This window comes from Ranitomeya variabilis, chromosome 2 (genome assembly GCF_051348905.1).
Source record: "Ranitomeya variabilis isolate aRanVar5 chromosome 2, aRanVar5.hap1, whole genome shotgun sequence".
NCBI classification, from domain to species: Eukaryota; Metazoa; Chordata; class Amphibia; order Anura; family Dendrobatidae; genus Ranitomeya; species Ranitomeya variabilis.
In genome coordinates, this window is record NC_135233.1 from 14,552,651 (window position 1) to 14,572,160 (window position 19,510).

The 19,510-nt window shown below is 44.1% G+C and overlaps 1 protein-coding gene across 6 annotated transcripts in view; it reads left to right on the forward strand.

Moving 5' to 3' along the window:
• DNAH8 (dynein axonemal heavy chain 8) overlaps positions 1-19,510 on the forward strand; it is a 411,047-nt gene that overhangs the window by 337,961 nt on the left and 53,576 nt on the right. For all 6 annotated transcript variants that reach the window (XM_077282008.1, XM_077282010.1, XM_077282011.1 and 3 more), the window contains 5 exons: positions 6,271-6,408; positions 9,138-9,265; positions 16,347-16,518; positions 17,683-17,838; positions 19,098-19,253. In XM_077282008.1, the coding sequence (XP_077138123.1) occupies positions 6,271-6,408; positions 9,138-9,265; positions 16,347-16,518; positions 17,683-17,838; positions 19,098-19,253 (750 nt within the window). The remainder of the gene's footprint in view (positions 1-6,270; positions 6,409-9,137; positions 9,266-16,346; positions 16,519-17,682; positions 17,839-19,097; positions 19,254-19,510) is intronic.

Genomic DNA, 19,510 nt, shown 5'->3' on the forward strand with positions numbered 1-19,510 from the left:
ATAGGTACTTTTGGCTCAGACATAGGACTGTGAACAACAAAAACCTGAATGCTTTGCACCCTTGCAGCAAGATGATCCACACTAGAAGTCAGACTCTGAATATCCATGTCTGCAGCTGAACTCAAAGCCACCCAGAGATTAAGGGGATGAGAGAAGCTGGACAGACTGCAGCAAAGGGAGAGGAAAAAAAATAAAATAAATTGTACTCAGGACTTCTCTTATCCCACTTCTGCGATGCATTAAACACTTCTCAGGCCTGCTGTACTGTTATGATCCCAGTGGCTTAGGATCACAAATCTAACCAGCTAAGTCAGAGATAATAGGACAAGCTCTGGGGATGTGGTAACTGGACTGACCGCAAACCTGATTCTAACCAAACACACTAAAGGTAGCCGTGGAACGTTTCCTGAAATCCTAGACGTCTCTTCACGGCCTGAGAAACTGACTACCCCTAAAGAGAAAGTAAGACCTCACTTGCCTCAGAGAAATACCCCAAAGATATAGAAGCCCCCCACAAATAATAACAGTGAGTTAAGAGGAAAAGACAAACGCAGAGATGAAACAGGTTAAGCAAATAAGGCCCGCTACTGCTAGATAGCAGAAAATAGCAAGGGATCTGTGCGGTCAGTAAAAAACCCTATGCAAAAATATCCACGCAGAGAATGCGAGAACCCCCACACCAACTAACGATGTGGGGGGGAGCAACTCAGCACCCCAGAGCACCAGCAAGCAGGGAAATCACATATTAGCAAGCTGGACCAAAACACATCATATACTAGGACACATCTTGAACACAGATGAGCAAAAATAAGCAAACAAAACTTAGCTTCTCTTGGAGAGACTAATAACGGATGTAGACAGGAGCAATCAGAATAGCACTGAATATAACGACAGCAGGCAACCACTGAGAGTCCAGCTGAACTAAATAGGAACCAGCTAACAGATAACGAGACAGCTGATCCAACCTCAGACCTGCAGAATGACACAAAGAGCCACCAGAGGGAGCCCAAAGACAACACTCACACAGTACCACTTGTGACCACAAGAGGGAGCCCAAAAACAGAGTTCACAACAACCTCCCTCGTTTTAAATCTTACTAGACCACGGCCGTGGCATACATTATCATCAGGCGGATCTCTATGCTGATCAGTCATAATTCTCATCCCTGAATTGGTCAGCTGGGTAGTCAGCTTCCTATGCTGCGAGGGCCCCTCCCTCCGCGTGTGAGTGGTCACTGCACCCATTGGACTTTGACCAGTTCGGTCAGTCAAAAGGGAGGGCACGCACGATGTTGTCTTCAGGGCGTACATAGGGATCAGCAAGGTTTCTCGGTTAGTGTTCAGGTTCCGCGATCCTAGTCGTCTCCGATGTCCTGGTGCTCCCGGGTGGCAATTCTTCCTTTCAAGTCTCTTCCTCTTCTAGGAATTCCTGGTGGAAGAATAGTCCGTCATCTAGTTCCGGTCCATCCCCAGAGGGCAGTCTGGCCCTGGTGGATCCCTTTTGTGGAGGTAATCAATCTGATCGCAGACACCCATGGAAGATTCCGGTTTGTCCAGACCCGCTCCCCTAGGGTTGCTCCTTTCCACCAGAAAGGGTGCTGAAGCTGCTGCCTTGTAGGCAAGTGGTTTCTCTGACCAGGTTATTCGAACCATAATAAAATCGAGGAAACAGTCTTCCTCCCACATATACCATCCCACTTGGTAAGTCGTTTTTTTGATGGTGCGAGACCAGTCAGGTTAGCGGTAGCGTCGTTTTCTCTTCCCTCTTTCCTGGCCTTCTTACAGTCAGGCGTAGTCTACAGTCTGTCACTCAGCTTCCAACAGAGTCATGTCCCTCGTGCCTCCTATCCTCTTCAAAAACATGAACTTTTGTCCCCAAATCAAGACTTTCCTACTGGGAGTTACTCACTCCGTCCCTCCCTTCGGCCCCACGGAGAGGTGGCATCTCAATTTTCACTTTACTGTTCTTCAGAGTTTACTTCCTGAACTCATTCGGAATATTCCAATCTTTTTCATTGAAGGTCTCGTTCCTTGTAATGATCATCAGACTTGTCTCCGAACTTGAAGTTCTTTTCCATTGTTCGCCTTTCCTGGAGTTTCACAAGGATAAGGTGGATCTATGTCAAATTTCAAACCTCCTTCCTAAGATGATTTCTCTTTTTCATCTTGATAAAGACATTGTACTTTCTTCCTGTCATCCTCTGGAGATGTCTCCCAAGCTGGATCTTGTCAGAGCACTGCGCCTCTACATTTCCAGGACCTCATCCTTCAGACGTTCGGTTTCTTTTTTGTGGTTCCTGAAGGTCTTCATAGAGGTCTTCACGCTTCCAAGACCACCGGTTGCCTGATGGATTTGTTTTCACATCCGGGAAGCATACTAAGTGAAGATAACGCCGCTCGGGGTCACTGTCACTCCACGCTTGCCATGGGGGCTTCCTGGGCTGTTCACCATCAAGCCTCTGCTTTACAGCTCTGAAAGGCCGCTTCCTGTACTGACCATACCTCTTCCAAATTCTACTGTACATGGTTCTACTGTACACACCTATGCTTCGTCTGGCGCCAAGGGAGGTTCTGCGTACAGCAGTGGACAAGTCTTACAGTAGTGTTCAATATAATAACAGTGTGTTCAGAAACTTGAGTTATCACACGATCTTTATACCAGTTTTTATTTCCAGCATTGGGAACGTTGCACGCTGTTTTCAGAATTCAAAACATGAAGTGAAATGTAGATAATTTTTAACTAATAACAAAAAAATGAACATTGGGCTGTTTTAAAAAAGAGCAGTGTCTGCATTTGTCTTTGCAAACTCACAATATGCACTTTTTTTGTGGATTTATCATTCCTGTGAATCACCCAATATTTAGTTGTTACCCGCAGTTTTTTAAACGGCATCACATCTATGTTGCACAGAGTCACCACCTTCTGCCCCTCTCACCTGTTATTCAAGCCCAGGACTACATCCCACAATTTTTTGGCATTTGTTGGCTTTGCCTCATTTTTAATGTCATCCCACAGGTGTCCTATCGGATTAAGGTCCGGGGACTGGACCCAAGATTTTGCTTGTTTACTGGTGTGCTTATGGTCGTTGTCTTGTGGAAACACCCATATCAAGGGCAAATCTCTTCAACGTAAGGCAACATGACCTCTTCAAGTATTTTAACCTCTTCACTCTGCAGCCATTTTTAGTTTTTGTGTTTTCGTTTTTTGCTCCACTTCTTCCCAGAGCCATAACTTTTTTTATTTTTCCGTCAATATGGCCATGTGAGGGCTTATTTTTTGCGGGACGATTTGTACTTTTGAACGACACCATTGGTTTTACCATGTCTTGTACTAGAAAACAGGAAAAAAAATTCCAAGTGCAGTGAAATTGCAAACAAAATACAATCCCACACTTGTTTTTTGTTTGGATTTTTTGCTAGGTTCACTAAATGCTAAAACTGACCTGCCATTATGTTTGTCCAGATCATTACGAGTCCATAGACACCAAACATGTCTAGGCTATTTTTATCTAAGTGGTAAAAAAAATTCCAAACTTTGTTAAAAAAAAAAAAAATGTGCCATTTTCCGATCCCCGTAGCGTCTCTATTTTTCCTGATCTGGGGTTGGGTGAGGGCTTATTTTTTGTATGCCGAGCTGGTGTTTTTAGTGATACCATATTGGTGCAGATACGTTCTTTTTATCGCCCGTTATTGCATTTTAATGCGGTGTCGCAGCGACCAAAAAACGTAATTCTGGCTTTTTAAAAAAAAAAAATTTTGCGACTCCATTTAGCGATCAGCTTAATCCCTTTTTTTTATTGATAGATCGGGCGATTCTGAAAGCGGCGATACCAAATATGTGTAGGTTTGATTTTTTTTATTGTTTTATTTTGAATGTGGCGAAAGGGGTGATTTGAACTTTTACTTATAAATTTTTTTTTTTTTTTTTTAAACTTTTTTTTTTTTACTTTTGGCATGCTTCAATAGCCTCCATGGGAGACTAAAAGCTGCCATAGCCTGATCGGCTCTGCTACATAGAGGTGATGCTCAGATCGCTCCTATGTAGCAGAATTACAGCATTGCTATGAGCGCCGACCAGGGTAGCATCAACAATCATAGAGGTCTCCTTGAGACCTGTGGTTGTCATGCCGACAAACCGATAACCCTCGATCACTTAACGGGGGTCACCAGTGCGCGTATTTCCGGCATCACTGCTGGAAGCGCTTGTTAAATGCCTCTGTTAGAGTTTGACAGCGGCATTTAACTAGTTAATAGCGGTGGGTGGATCGCGATTCCACCCACCGCTATTGTGGCCACATGTCAGCTGTACAAAACAGCTGACATGTCCCGGCTTTGACGTGGGCTCACCGCCGGAGCTCACATCAAAGGGGGAGACACGACATGCGCAGTACTAGTACGCCGCGTGTCGTGAAGGGGTTAATATATGCAAACTGGCCCTTGGTATGAGATAAATAGTAAGAGAAACCTGCCTGTGAAGACACAGCATTGTATCTTAATTAACCAGCCGTATTTTTTCAGAAGGCCCCGGGACATGAGCTAGGGTTCATGTGAGAATGACTGTCATTGATTTAATGGTCAATGGCTGACATTTGTTGACTGGCTGCAGATTGGCTATTATTTCGAACACTATTGTAGATCTGTGAGTAGCCGTTTCTTACCACCCTAGGGGCTGCTTTAGGATGTCCCATAGTTTCCAGTGTCCCCCAATGAAGCGAAGATTTTGAGTACTCACCATAAAATCTCTTTCTCGGAGCCTTCCTTGGGGGACCCAGCACCCGCCCTCGTTTATGCCTATGTTGGTCCAATTAGGGTTTTTCCTCCTTGTTGCATCTCCTCCTGCTTTCTCACTGACTGATTAGCTTCTTACCGGTCGGAGGCTGTAGCCTGCTGGTGAGGAGTTTACTTTTTTTCTTCTTAGTGGCAGCAGCTTACCCCCAAGGTTTCCTTTGTCCCCCTATGGAAGCTCCAAGAAAGCGATTTTACTGTGAGAAACCAAAATCTTCCATTTCCCGTTTTGTAGTAAACTGTATGTAAGTCCCCAGTCCGCTCTGCAGAGCACATTACATACCTTTTATTACCCCCTCATACGGTGCGGTCCAGTCCGATGGGTGTCGCTGGTGTTGCTTCGGCCCCTACTCTTTCATCGCTGTCTTCCCGCTCACTTCATATGGATGACGCGTCCTATGTCATCCACACGGTTTCCTCCATCTCCTTTCTGCATAGTCGCTATTCTATCTGCAAAGTATTGTAATGCACATGTGCTGGCATGCTCTGGCCTCTCCCGTGCACGCTGCAGTGCTGCGGGGTTGGTGCAGTGTGACAGATAGACAGTGACCCAGGAAAATTCAAAACAGACGTGTTTTAATGTCCAGAACTCACAAATCAAACAGCACACGGTATCCTCCAGATCGCAGCCGGGAATCAAGACAGTCCGTATCCGAGACTGGTTGCGACTGCACCACCTTGCTATGCTGAGGGGTGTCAGACTTTTTGGCTTCGCTTGACTCCGTGTTACTTCACACCTTTAAAGGGAACCTGTTAGGTGATTCGTGCTGCCAACACTACACGATTGCAGCTTGTTATAATTTTCTCTGCTATGCTCCGATGTTACTGTGAAGATCAGGTACGAGAGGCCAATCCAGCTTTTCCCAGCGCTGCTTCTTGTGATTAACATGTCTCTCCCTAAGGTGTGCATAGGAGAGACCTGTCAATCACCAGTGCCCATTGTTACAGGGGATATCGCCTTATATGAATAATATTACAAAATGCTAGTAAAAGTGAGCATCTCTGCAATTTACCTCTATTAAAAATCTCCACTTTCAAGAAAAGAGGAACTGCAGTCCACTGCAGTCTATCATTTATGGTCACATCTCCTGGGCAAAGGCCGTAGCACTGCCCAGATTTTCACCTTGCATAGATGCCTCTGCTTACAGCATCGCAGAGCGAGCAGTCCAGGGCATCTAGGCAATTATGCTGGTGGTCTGAGCTGTCAGTCATCGCGATGGTACCGTCTCCCAGCAAGCAGGAAGCCAAGAGGCCTATGAGCATAGGGTCACGAGACAACCCCTCTAATGTCACAGTCCTGTAGAACCCCTCTAATATTGTACTAAACAGTTATCATATAGCGCCATTCCGCAATGCTCTCCTCTGAATTTCATAATTAGGAGGAAACCACTTGACTGATTGTTGCATGTTTCTGATTGTTGCATGTTTCTGATTGTTGCATGTTTCTGATTGTTGCATGTTTCTGTTTACATTATTTTGTTGTAAGATAAAACTGCTGAGACTCGGTCACCGTTTGGAAGTCACTACTTGTGACCTGACGAGGATGCAGCTGCAGATGGATGAAAAACAAGCCGAGCTGGAGATGGCACGGGCCGAGCTCGATGGAGCCATGTTGGAGAAAATGGTGAGTGTGGACCAGTTACCTCCAGACCAGACATGAAGATGATCATTGACAATCATTATTTTATTCATGTTATCTTAAAGATATAGACACTTTTGATAAAAAAACATGTTAGTGATTGTCTTGCGATGCCCAGTCTAACTCCAGTAATGTATGAGGCTGTGGAGTCAGGAGACCCACAGATGTGTGACTGTGATTAGCGTATTGTCGAGAGGAGGCAGACCTGTCATTTAGTTCCTATTTTACATTAGTTTGTTATTCTTTTGTCTTTTTAAGTTTAAACTGGGGTCAGCAATGTCCTCCTGTGGCTCCAAAATATTGGGAGCAAACTGTTGATCCTATCTCTGTTGCACCCCTCTTCATCTAAAATAGCAGAGAGGAACAGTGCAGCGAGCCCCTGCTATCCATCAGCCATGGGGTCATCTGTCCCTCCACATCCGGTGAACTTACAGGACAAGGTGACAGGTGCTGGTTCTACACAGGAGCTGAGGCGAGGAGGATCTTTGGGGGTGACTATAATTGGGCCTAGGTAAGTATGGTTTTTACCATAATTTGGAATTTCGGGCTAAATATCCTTTAAGGCCAGAAGTTTTACCCTCCAGCCCGGCTTCTGCTTGGAAGAATGGGAATATCTCCTACAACAGGGAATCTTGTGCGGTGCCCTTCTAGATGAAATGATGGTTGTTGTTATGATCCTTAGTGGTTGAGGATCACAAATTACTCCCGCTAAGTAACAAACATAGGACAAGCTCTAGGGAGGTGGCAAACTGGACTGACCGCAAATCTGAACCTATCCAAACACACTAGAAGTAGCCGGTGAACGTGCCTAAAAATCCTAGACGTCTCGAGCCAGCCTGAGGAACTAACTACCCCTAGAGAGAAAGAAAGACCTCTCTTGCCTCCAGAGAAATAATCCCCAAAGATATAGAAGCCCCCAACAAATAATAACGGTGAGGTAAGAGGAAGGCACATACACATGGGTGAAAGCAGATTCCGCAAATGAGGCCCACTAATACTAGATAGCAGAAAATAGAAAAGGGAATCTATGCGGTCAGTAAAAAACCCTTACAAAATATCCACTCTGAGATTTCAAGAACCCTCACACCAACTAACGGTGTGGGGGGAGAAACTCAGTCCCCTAGAGCAACCAGCAAGCGAGGAAATCACATTTTAGCGAGCTGGACTAAAAACATAATGAACGCTGATAATAAAAAAATGATCAAACAAAAACTTAGCTGGTCTTGGAGAGACTGGGAGCAAGGTAGCCACAAGGAATCTGAAGAGCACTGAATACATTGATAGCAGGCAAGGAACTGAGTATCCAGAAAACCGAAAAAGTTCCCAATTAGGTCTGGGTAGGGTAATAAAATTTTTTATATAAAAAGAAATAAATATATATATAAATATATAACTGCCCAGAAGTACCAATGAGGAAGAAAGACAGGGTATAAATACAAATAAATTTATAATTTTATTGCATAAATATCAATGAAAATTAACAGACAAACAGGTGATACGATGCAAAAAACAGCTGAAGAGAGTCGGCAGTATAAACATAAATGAATGCCGAACAGAGAAAATTGAAAAACTGCATGGCCACCGACATCACAGCATAAGGTGCAAAAAGCAATAATAGCACCTAGGGCACTGCACTAATGAAAGTCTGCCGTCAAGGATTAAATATCAATAGGAAAACGTGGTCCACGTGGGTGGAGGTAACCATTAAATATAGATAGCCAGTCACTACCACTAGTTACACATGATCCACCAGGCGTAGTGGGAAGAATAACCCTTTATTAAAGTGCCTTATGGCAAACTGTAATGAACGCACAGTGGACTGAACCCTCCATAAGATAATTACATGGACTGTTTACCTTCAGACATGGTGCAGGCCGTGTGCTGGGGCGCCGGTGAACCACGCAGAAGCCTCGACGCGCGTTTCACCGTCCTCGGCTTCGTCAGCTGGACTAAAAACATAATGAACGCTGATAATCAAAAAATGATCAAACAAAAACTTAGCTTGTCTTGGAGAGACTGGGAGCAAGGTAGCCACAAGGAATCTGAAGAGCACTGAATACATTGATAGCAGGCAAGGAACTGAGTATCCAGGTGAGCTAAATAGGAAACCAACCAAGGATAACGAACCAGCTGATGCTGCAACCTGCAGAAAGACAACACTACACAGTACCGCTTGTGACCACTAGAGGGAGCCCAAAAATAGAGTTCACAACAGGTTGTAGCCCGGGATCTTTGCAAAACTTCCTACATGCATGAGAACTTCTAACAAACCATTAGACTCGCAGCGTCTATTTTCCACGCTCTTGCTCAGCTGATTCATCCTGGTGAGCCCTCACAAGTCGGCCTTCCTCTGGTTTTTGCCTCTTTGATTTACATTTGGACATAGTTCTTGTATACAGTGGTCTCAGCAAAAACGATAATTTGCCCCAAAACTAACCTCGGCACAAGAAGCTCTTCAAGAGATCTGGACATAGGATTTTGTCCTTTTTCTGTTTTGACTCACTTTAGCGGCCATGTAAAGGAGGCCAGTGCCCGGCCGTGCGTGGACCAGGGGGCTGCCCACTACCATGTAAGAGATTAGGTAAACTTGGAATCAGATTATATTGGTAAATTGTATATATTGTTTGTAAGACATTACTAAAAAAAAAATAATGCTGCCGACCCCATGAAGACGATTGACTGCTGTAAATCATGCTTACGATTTATTCTCATAGAATCTTCTGCAGGAGGTAGAACTGTGCAGAAAGAAAATAGAAAATGCATCAGCCATGATCGAAGGTCTCCGAGAAGATAAGATTAGATGGACCGAACAAAGCAGAGTGCTGAAATGTCAGATGAACAGGTAGATGCTGCGTTCTTCTAAGCATGCGGGGCTGCATACTTTATACCAGCATGCGTACTATTAGGGTAAGCCTAATAAAGTGAGTCTTTTTCAGGTAGATCTTGTTTGAAAACCACCTGAAAAAGTACAAAAAATACTAAAGGAATTCACTAGTGAGGAGCGAATATACTCTTTACTTGAGATTTCTCGAGCACGCTCGGGGGTCCTCCGAGTATTTGTAAGTACTCGGAGGTTTAGTTTTTATTGCCGCAGCTGAATGATTTACATCTGTTAGCCAGCTTGATTACATGTGGGGATTCCCTAGCAACCAGGCAACCCCCACATGTACTTATGCTGGCTAACAGATGTAAATCATTCAGCTGCGGTGCTGAAAACTAAATCTCAGAGCACTTACAAATACTCGGAGGACCCCCGAGCGTGCTCGAGAAATCTCGAGTAACGAGTATATTCACTCATCACTAGTAAAAAAAACGTACATGCGTTTTTAGTGCATTCCTTCTGCGTAAACACATCAAAATCACATGTAATCCGCAGCTAAGAATGTCAATACCAGAAAGTTTCCAAAGCGCTTGTTAAAACACGCACATAAAAAGGCAGTGAAAAAGTGCAAGTAACCTAGTTTACATAAAAGGTGGAGAAATGGTGTGGAAATTCTGCAATGTCCAAAAAGTCACCAAATACTGATTGTGGGAACGAAGCCTTATAGTGCACCTATCACTGCCAGAAAATATCCACCATCCCAGGGTGGCTGCAGATGTCTTCTACTATTGTAACATGATATATATCTATGTTGGTTTTTGTTTATAGCTCTCTAAGTACATTGGGTCATCCTGATTTGAACCTGGAAAGTTGTGCGGTGACTCAATCAGCAGCTCTTCCTCCCCTCTCACAGCACGAGTCTCACACAAACACTGATGCACAGAGACCTTAGAGCCCATGCACCACCCATCCTCTGTGTCCAGCATGTACTGATAACACAGGTCAACAAAAAAAAATTTTTTTTCTGGTGTCCAAAATATTTTAATGAATTTGGGGTATTTTTGGGGTGCTGATTCTGAATATGCTATCAGTTTTGCCAGATTGGCTCAAGTTTTTGACATTTTTGGTATCTTATTTATAGCACTTGTTGGTAAATGCGACGCATCATCTCATGAATTTCTTTGGATTAGTACTTGAACTGAGCAGTTCTCAATATAGTTTTGTGTTAATTAGTGTTCTAAAAGTTTGTTCATAGCTTGATTTTTGCACTAACTTTATGTTGTTGTCTGTTTTCCAGTGAAAAGCATGAACTCATCAAGAAGAAGTTGTCTTAACGATCCAGACTCATTCTGTTACATTTGTGGTGAATACACACTGCCAAAACATAGAAGAAACATAACAGACTTCGTAAAAAAAGTGTATTTTGCCTATTTTGGGGTTATGCTTGGGGACCAAGACAAGTTTTGGGCACCACACATAGTGTGCAAAGCATGTATCGAATTATTACGAAAATGGAGCAAAGGACAAAGAAAAAGCTTCAAATTTGGTGTTCCAATGGTGTGGAGAGAGCCAAAAAATCATCATGATGACTGTTATTTCTGTGCAGTGCAAGTGCAAGGATTCAATAAGCATAAGAAACGAAAATGGGAGTAACATGGAATCTGCAAGAAGGCCTGTCCCTCATTGTGAAGATGTGCCTGTACCTGTGTTTACCATAAATAACAGTCATCATGATGATTTTTTGGCTCTCTCCACACCATTGGAACACCAAATTTGAAGCTTTTTCTTTGTCCTTTGCTCCATTTTCGTAATAATTCGATACATGCTTTGCACACTATGTGTGGTGCCCAAAACTTGTCTTGGTCCCCAAGCATAACCCCAAAATAGGCAAAATACACTTTTTTTACGAAGTCTGTTATGTTTCTTCTATGTTTTGGCAGTGTGTATTCACCACAAATGTAACAGAATGAGTCTGGATCGTTAAGACAACTTCTTCTTGATGAGTTCATGCTTTTCACTGGAAAACAGACAACATAAAGTTAGTGCAAAAATCAAGCTATGAACAAACTTTTAGAACACTAATTAACACAAAACTATATTGAGAACTGCTCAGTTCAAGTACTAATCCAAAGAAATTAATGAGATGATGCGTCGCATTTACCAACAAGTGCTATAAATAAGATACCAAAAATCTCAAAAACTTGAGCCAATCTGGCAAAACTGATGACATATTCAGAATCAGCACCCCAAAAATACCCTAAATTCGATGAAATATCTTTGGCACCAAAAATGCTGTTGACCAGTGTAATTGATCAATTATTTGCTAAATGTCTCATATTTGAACTACAGTTAGAATTCAGTATGTGCATGTGCACCTTTTGTATTGCGTTCTGACCATAAGCAGTGCTGGCTTCTCCTTTTTTTTTGCTTTTACATTGGTAAGTGGCTGACCACCACTGTTGCCGCGCACGCTGGGTTAGGTACGCCATTCTTTCTGTTTCATTGTGATTGATAGGCTGCTGTTCACACACACAGCAGCCCTGCCCTGCCTCGCCTCAGGCTCTAGTTAATTTTGCAGCTGTGTCTCAGCCTGTCTCACCCTTTAACTTTGGTGCTGGTATGGCAGTGTGGAGGCCAGATCTGAAATGTCCGCACAGGACCTGATCGGCCTTTACCTGCGCTTGTCCTTCCTGGCACCAGGGGAGTGATTCTGAAAATGCTCCAGGTACAGTTTGCATGTTATAGTAATGTAATGCTGTCTTTCTTTTATACTCTTTATACATTTAGGAGGCCGTAATGGCACAATGTTAATAAAATACGTAGAGTAGGACTGCCCCATTATGAGATTGCCGTGAAGTGACGGGGTAGCTCATAGAATTGATCAATTATTTGCTAAATGTCTCATATTTGAAATACAGTTAGAATTCAGTATGTGCATGTGCACCTTTTGTATTGCGTTCTGACCATAAGCAGTGCTGGCTTCTCCTTTTTTTTTTTTGCATGTACTGATATTACCTGAAATGAGATATACAGGCTGCCATTTACTGCAGGGATCTGGACAGGTGCTGAGGTCGGGCACATGCCGGCTTTATTGGACGGGAGTGGGCACAATACTACATCACACGTAGTTACACTGGACCCTAGGAGATGTGACACGACAATTCTCTCCCACACATCGTGGTAACAACCATAACACATTGATGCTTTTCAAAGGATGTTTCCATATATTTAAATGAATCTTTCACCAGGTTTTTGCCTCCTAATCTGAGAGCAGAATAATGTAGAGGCAGAGACCCTGAGTCCTGCAATGTGTCACTTGTTTCACTTATACGGCTGCTTGCTGTAGTTTTGATATAATCATAGTTTTATTAGCAGGAGATTATCACTAGAGGACTAGTAAACCTGCTTCCAGGTCAGGTCGTCCTCCATATTCATGTGCTCAGATGTAAAGTACTGGTCTCTATATATCTTTATCTGCCAGTATAGGTATAAAAAAAAACAAAAGTCAGATTTAAGATAACAGTACTAGACAATGAACCATAAAGGCGTGATTCAGTTACCGTGAGGATATTTCTGTGATTCACTTTATTTGATGAGCACGGTGCGGTAGAGAACATTAGTTTCCCCCGTAACCATGACAAGCCCTGTAATATAGTAAATTGATTATTTTACTATGATCAGTAAATGGTGGATTATTCTGTGTATAAGCTGTGTTTAATATACATGAAGCGCTGACCTATGTGTCCGGCTAAATGGTTTCTCATAAAAACTAGTGATATTGACGTAAAAATTAAAAAGCCGTGGATGTGATGACTGTGAGTGTGCTAATATCATTCTTCTCTCCATATCAGCAAGTCCAGCATCAACATTTCCTAGGAAATTACAAATGCAGGAGTCTTAGGATATGTTTGCAAATGTATAGATATATACATATATAGATATATATCTATATATTTATAGATATGTATATAAAAATCAAAATCTGGAGTAGGCCGCTCTATACAAATCCACAGTTCTCGTCCGATTTGGGTGAAGTTTGGCACTCCTCCTCTCCACGCACAGGAGCAGAATACTGCGCACGAACACAACAGTTGTGACTGACAGGGACGGATTTTAGCGATGGTGCCAAAGAGTCGCTGCTAAAGGGGCTGCACCACTACACACAACACACAAACATTTCACAAACACCATACAAACATCACACAGACATCACACATACACCAACCCACAAGCACAACACCACACAAACACCAGACCACTGTAGACACACACAACACAAACACCACCCTACCTCATCCCAGCTAAGGCAAAGCAGATAGCTGGGAGCAGATATTAATAGGCTGGGAAGGTCAAAGGATATTGGCCCCTTCCCAGCCTAATTAGACCAGCCCTCAGCCACCACAGAATTGGCGCATCCATTAGGTTTGTCAGTTGTGGCACTTAGCCTTAGCTTTTCCCGATTCCTGTGGTGCGATGGCAATCGGGGTAATGGTTTTTCGGGTTGATGTCAGCTTTGTAATGTCATCTGGCAGCAAGCCTTATGGTTAGTAGTGGAGAGTTGATCAGACACCCCCATAAGTAACCCTGTATTTAAAGTTAAAAAGACACACACAGGAAAAAAAGTGTATTTCAATAAAGACTCCCCAACACATTTCCTGGTTTACTGATTTAGTAAAAAAAAAATCCCCTAAGCTCTGACGTAGTCCAATGTGGTTCCCTTTCCAGCCTAATAAGACCAGCTCACAGCTGTCTGCTTTCCCTTGGCTTGGTTATTAAGAATGGCGGGACTTCAGTTATTTTATTATTTATTTTATTATTTGTTAACAAATGTTGTAAACTACTCACACAAGGCAATGCTCCACTCTTCCGCTTCGACCTCCACCTTCTGGTTCAAGATAATTATTTTTTATTTTATTATATGTCATGGTAAGTAATTTCCCTATCCACATTTGTTTGCTGGGTAATGTCCTTCTCTTAGGCTATGTGCACGCGTTCAGGATTTTTAGCGGGTTTTTTTTAGCGTTTTTCAGGCCGATTTCCGCCGAAAAAACACTAAAAAAAGGCTTACATAAGCATCCCATCATTTTTAATGCATTCCGCATTTTTTGTGCACATGCTGCATTTTTCCCCGCAACAGAATCGCATTCTGGAAAAAAACGCAGCATGTTTATTCTTTGCGTCAATGACCTGTGATGACGTGGCGGTCTCACGAGACTGCTACGTCATCTGGGGTCATTGCTGCGAGGCATTACTGGGAGCGGGAGCATCGCGAGGAGCAGGAAGGCTGCGGGGGCCGCCGAAAGGTGAGAATATCACGATTTTTTTATTTTTTTTATTATTTTTAACATTCTATCTTTTACTGTTGATGCTGCATAGGCAGCATCAATAGTAAAAAGTTGGTCACACTTATCAAACACTATGTTTGTGTGACCAACCTGTCAATCACTTTTCCAAGCGATGCTACAGATTGTTTGGAAAACGCTAGCATTCTGCAAGGTAATTACGCTTGTAAACCGCTAGTGTTTAGTGGGAATATGCATGCCAATTCTGCATGTGTATTTCCCGCAGCAGGGAGTTGCAGAATTTCCGCGGCAATTCTGCAACGTGAGCACATAGCCTTACCCCCATTTTGCTTCCTATTTCAGCCCCCTAGCCCTTACGGCCATTTGACAGCACCAAAGTTTGGGTCTTCATAAACTTAAATGTGGTCCGGGGTCAAGTTTGGGTCCAGATCTGGTACCCAAACCGAACTTTGGACTTAAGTTCGGATGAACCTGAACTTCCAGGGGTCTGCTCATCCCTAAATAACAGTACACAGGGTATGTAAGGGGTGATATTACTGTCCAGTCCCCTGCCAGCAGGTTTGTTTTATTGTTGTGTAATGCTTTATTTTTATTAGTTCTAAAACCTTAAAAGCAAAAACTGTCGGATCCCTTGTAACCTCAGAGATTATAATCGCTACCTGTCTCTTACCTGTATCCAGTCACTTCGGCAGCAGCACATGGAGTTCAGCCACCTCCATGCAATGACTGGGACCCTCCCAGGAATGGCGGCCACAAGTCTGCAGTCTGTGGACACGTAGCGGCCCTTGTCATCATCATCCCCCGATCTAGAAGTGTACATTCGCCTTGGTGTGGGCGGCCGGCAATGTGTTCCCGTGAGATCAGGACATTAATACGTATTAGACATAGAAGCCTTTGCTCCTGTTAATTGACCTTTAGCGGCGCCCCCGCCTGTGTTGTCACGATGTTCTGTAATTACTACTGTACATTGTGCCTAATGGGAAGCATTTAGCTCTTTGCGAGGACACTTCTGCCTGACTTTTTACCTCCTGCATGAAACTAGTGACGTGACTGGTTATAGGCGCCGTCTGTATTCCGTCTTTCATAAATAATGAATATATGGAGCAGAGGACAGCACCATCCGATAATCTGAAATATGACATTATCAGGACTGTCGGTCTGTCAGACGTTACCTGCCATCGACCGCTTTTGTTCTATCCTTCCCTGATATGAGCTTGTTAGGGCCACTAATAATGATATCTCCTTCGTTAGACGCCATAGAATGAGGCTATCACTGATCTTGGCACTGCTGATGTGCCGTCACTGACCAGCGATACCGGACTATTCAGTAACTGAGCCAGGCCGGCCATGGAAGGGTTGCTCCCATCTGTCAGATTAGCTGCTCATCTGCTCCATGGTGTGGCAGATTATAAGGGTCACTGTCTTGTAATTGCATCTAATATACATTTTTTAGAATTTTCTCAATACAAATAACATCCAAAATGAAGTTACTTTGCGATATGTCTTTAGTTTCTGCAGCTCCCATAAAGACCTATGTGTTTCCACAGTAACAGACTGCAAACTACCTCTGTGTAGTCTGACTGTAGTCATATTTTTTTCATGAACACAAATGATAGAAGGTCTGAGATTGCAGGGTCAGACTACACAGGGTTTGTTGTCTGTTACCATGGAGATGCATTGTCTGCAGAGGAGCTGCAGAAGCAAAACCTTGAGGTTAAGACCTTAAGTTGCTGCATTTATATGAAGTTTATATTGGGTATGGTTATTAACTGCGGGCACTTGTGCTTATTTGCTTCTAGCCTGGTGGGTGATGTCCTCATAGTGGCCGCTTTCCTCTCATACTGTGGACCTTTCAATCAAACGTTCAGGGATCTTCTGCTGAAGGACACCTGGGAAATGGAAATAAGAAGCAGGAACATCCCGTTCTCCAGAAATCTGAATATAGTGTCCACGTTTGTAGACCAGCCGACGGTAAGGAGACATTATACTAAAGCGATGTGTATACCACAGGTGACAGGCAGGGGGCAGTGTGACGTCAGACTCCTCTACTGCAGATATATGTGCTGTATATATGTATATACTGTGTGTAGGTTCTATATGTAGATGATAGGATGTCACACTCCAGATGATACATTTGTGCCGCCGTGCACTGTGTGGGAGATATACAGTGGGGGTTAGGTACATGTACGGCATTGCTCGCTCGTCCTTATATTACTATCCTATGTAGGGTCCCATCCCCCACCTCAGTGCGGAGGAAGAAGCTGCCAAATACCTGATCATTCACATATCACCGGACTCTCTACTGTCATTACTTGGCCTGCTTGTACAATGTCAGTGACCAGATTTACCCCGATTCCTTCTTTTCGGCCATGTGTTTGGGTTATCATCTCTTCACCTACCTGTATCGGCTCCACATCAGAAAAGTTGCACTTCAGCCGATCGTCTTACTCTCCATAAGTCTTTTACATTGTCTGGGTTGTTGCATTGATTGCAGATGTTTCAGATATGTCACCATTAAAGGGACTTCTTATGTCCATTCCCCTGTAATCGCAGTGACCGATGTCATTGCTGTGACTTGTAGTACCGCTGAATTATAAAATATCAAGAGCAGTATGTATAAGTGATCACAAAGCCTCTGTGGAGGAATGCTGGGGGTGACGACCACTAATCTTCTCACTTGTGTCTGTGTATGGTGCAGTTGTACATAATTCCAGCTGCTGCCAGTCTCTGCTCTTCCTGCAGGGGGCAGTAGTGTGCTCTGTGCCTGTGACCTGCTGCTTCGGCCTCTCCCGGGCCTTTACATCCGCATCGGTGTCTCTGCAGCTACCTGCGCTGCTCAGTAGATCTGCAGTTGGTACCAACTAGGTGTAAGAACTTCTTAGCTTGATAACACTTGTGACATCTTATCTTGGGCTTCTGACATCTACTACATGTGATCTGGATGCTTCTCCCCATGTGATGCCGGGACAATTAGGATGATGCAAATTACAGGGGGCTTAAAAGTAGCAGGAGATTGTTATATTGTGGGCGAGGGGATGGAGCGGACATTGTCTCACGTGTCTGCTGGGTCTTTGTCTCCTGATTGTAACATGTGGATACTTTGTGACTGCCGATTTCATTTTATGTATCTTGTAGGTGAACGATTGGATCCTTCAGGGTTTACCCAGAGATGATATTTCTATCCAAAATGGTATAATCATGACCAAGGCAACCAGATATCCCCTCCTTATTGATCCACAGGCTCAAGGGAAGGCTTGGATAAAGATGAAGGAGAAAATCAATGATCTCCAGGTGGTCGCTTTTTCTGTGTCTTATTCATTTTTTAAATAGGAAAATAGGAGTCCATGTTAAGGCAGAAGAGGGTCCCAGTGGTGGGGCCGGCGTTTATCTGCATTCATTGCACATACAGTGATATGCTATAGCTGTACGAGATGGGGATAGCCCTTTATACTTACCCAAAGGCTGGTTTCACACGTCAGTGGCTCCGGTACGTGAGGTGACAGTTTCCTCACGTACCAGAGACACTGACACACGTAGACCCATAAAAATCAATGCATCTGTTCAGATGTCATTGATTTTTTGCGGATCGTGTCTCCGTGTGCCAAACACGGAGACATGTCAGTGTTCGTGGGAGCGCACGTATTACACGGACCCAATAGAGTCAATGGGTCCGTGTAAAACACGGACCTCACACGGACGTTCTCCGTCTGGGGTCCGTGTGCGTGCAGGAGACAGCGCTACAGTAAGCGCTGTCCCCCCCACATGGTGCTGAATCCGCGATTCATATGTTCCCTGCAGCAGCGTTTGCTGCAGAGAAAATATGAATAATAGTGTTTAAAATAAAGATCTATGTGACCGCCGCCCCCCCACCCCCTGTGCGCCCCCCCGCTGTCCTGAAAATACTCACCCACTCCCACGTAGGCTGTCACTCCTTCCTCTCTGCCCCGCGCCTCCTACTGTATGCGGTCACGTGGGGCCGCTCATTTACAATCATGAATAGTCGGCTCCGCCCCTATGGGAGGTGGAGCCACATATTCATGACTGTAAATGATCGGCCCCACGTGACCGCATACACTAGAAGCCGCGGCCAGACCAGAAAGCAGCGAGGGAGGCGGGTAAGTATTTTCAGAACAGCGGGGGGGGCGCACAGGGGGTGGGAGGGCGGCGCACACATAGATCTTTATTTTAAACACTGTTATTCATATTTTCTCTGCAGCAAACGCTGCTGCAGGGAACATATGAATCGCGGCTTCAGCGCGATGCAGGGTACCACACGCGTGGGTACCACACGCTCCGTGTGGTACCCACTCGCCATACGGGTGGCACACGTGTGCCGCACGTATGGCCTACGTGAGTTCCCAGGCACACGGACACGGATAACTCCGGTACCGATTTATTCCGGTACCGGAATTATCTGGACGTGTGGGACAGCCCAAAGACAGTAACAACAGGCACAGACGGGATAAATCAGATGTAGCAGGAACACAATACATTTAGCTCTCACTAACCACCGGTTGTAAAGGCCCTGACAATAATCTCCTATGTCGCAGGTGACCTCGGTCAGTCACAAATCGTTCTGCACCCATCTGGACGACTGCCTGTCATCAGGAAGGCCCCTTCTCATTGAAGATATTGGAGAAGAGCTCGATCCATCTTTGGATAACATATTAGAACAAAACTTTATTAAATCTGGAACCTCCTTTAAGGTTTGTACTTTGATGTGACACATAATCTTGTAATTATTAAATCGGCCTCGTTCATAAGAGGATGCCATCATTTATTACATCAGTTGTCCAGGAGTTTGAGAAAGGCGGTGTTTTCAGCCATAAAAAATGTTAATTTCTCTATTGCTTCATTGGGTGACACAGGAAACCAGCAGGGCGAAGGAGATACGAGTTCCTGCAGAGAGGTGCCACCTTCTGGGTCCAGATGTTGGTAGGATGAGGAGGACCCACAGAGAGGA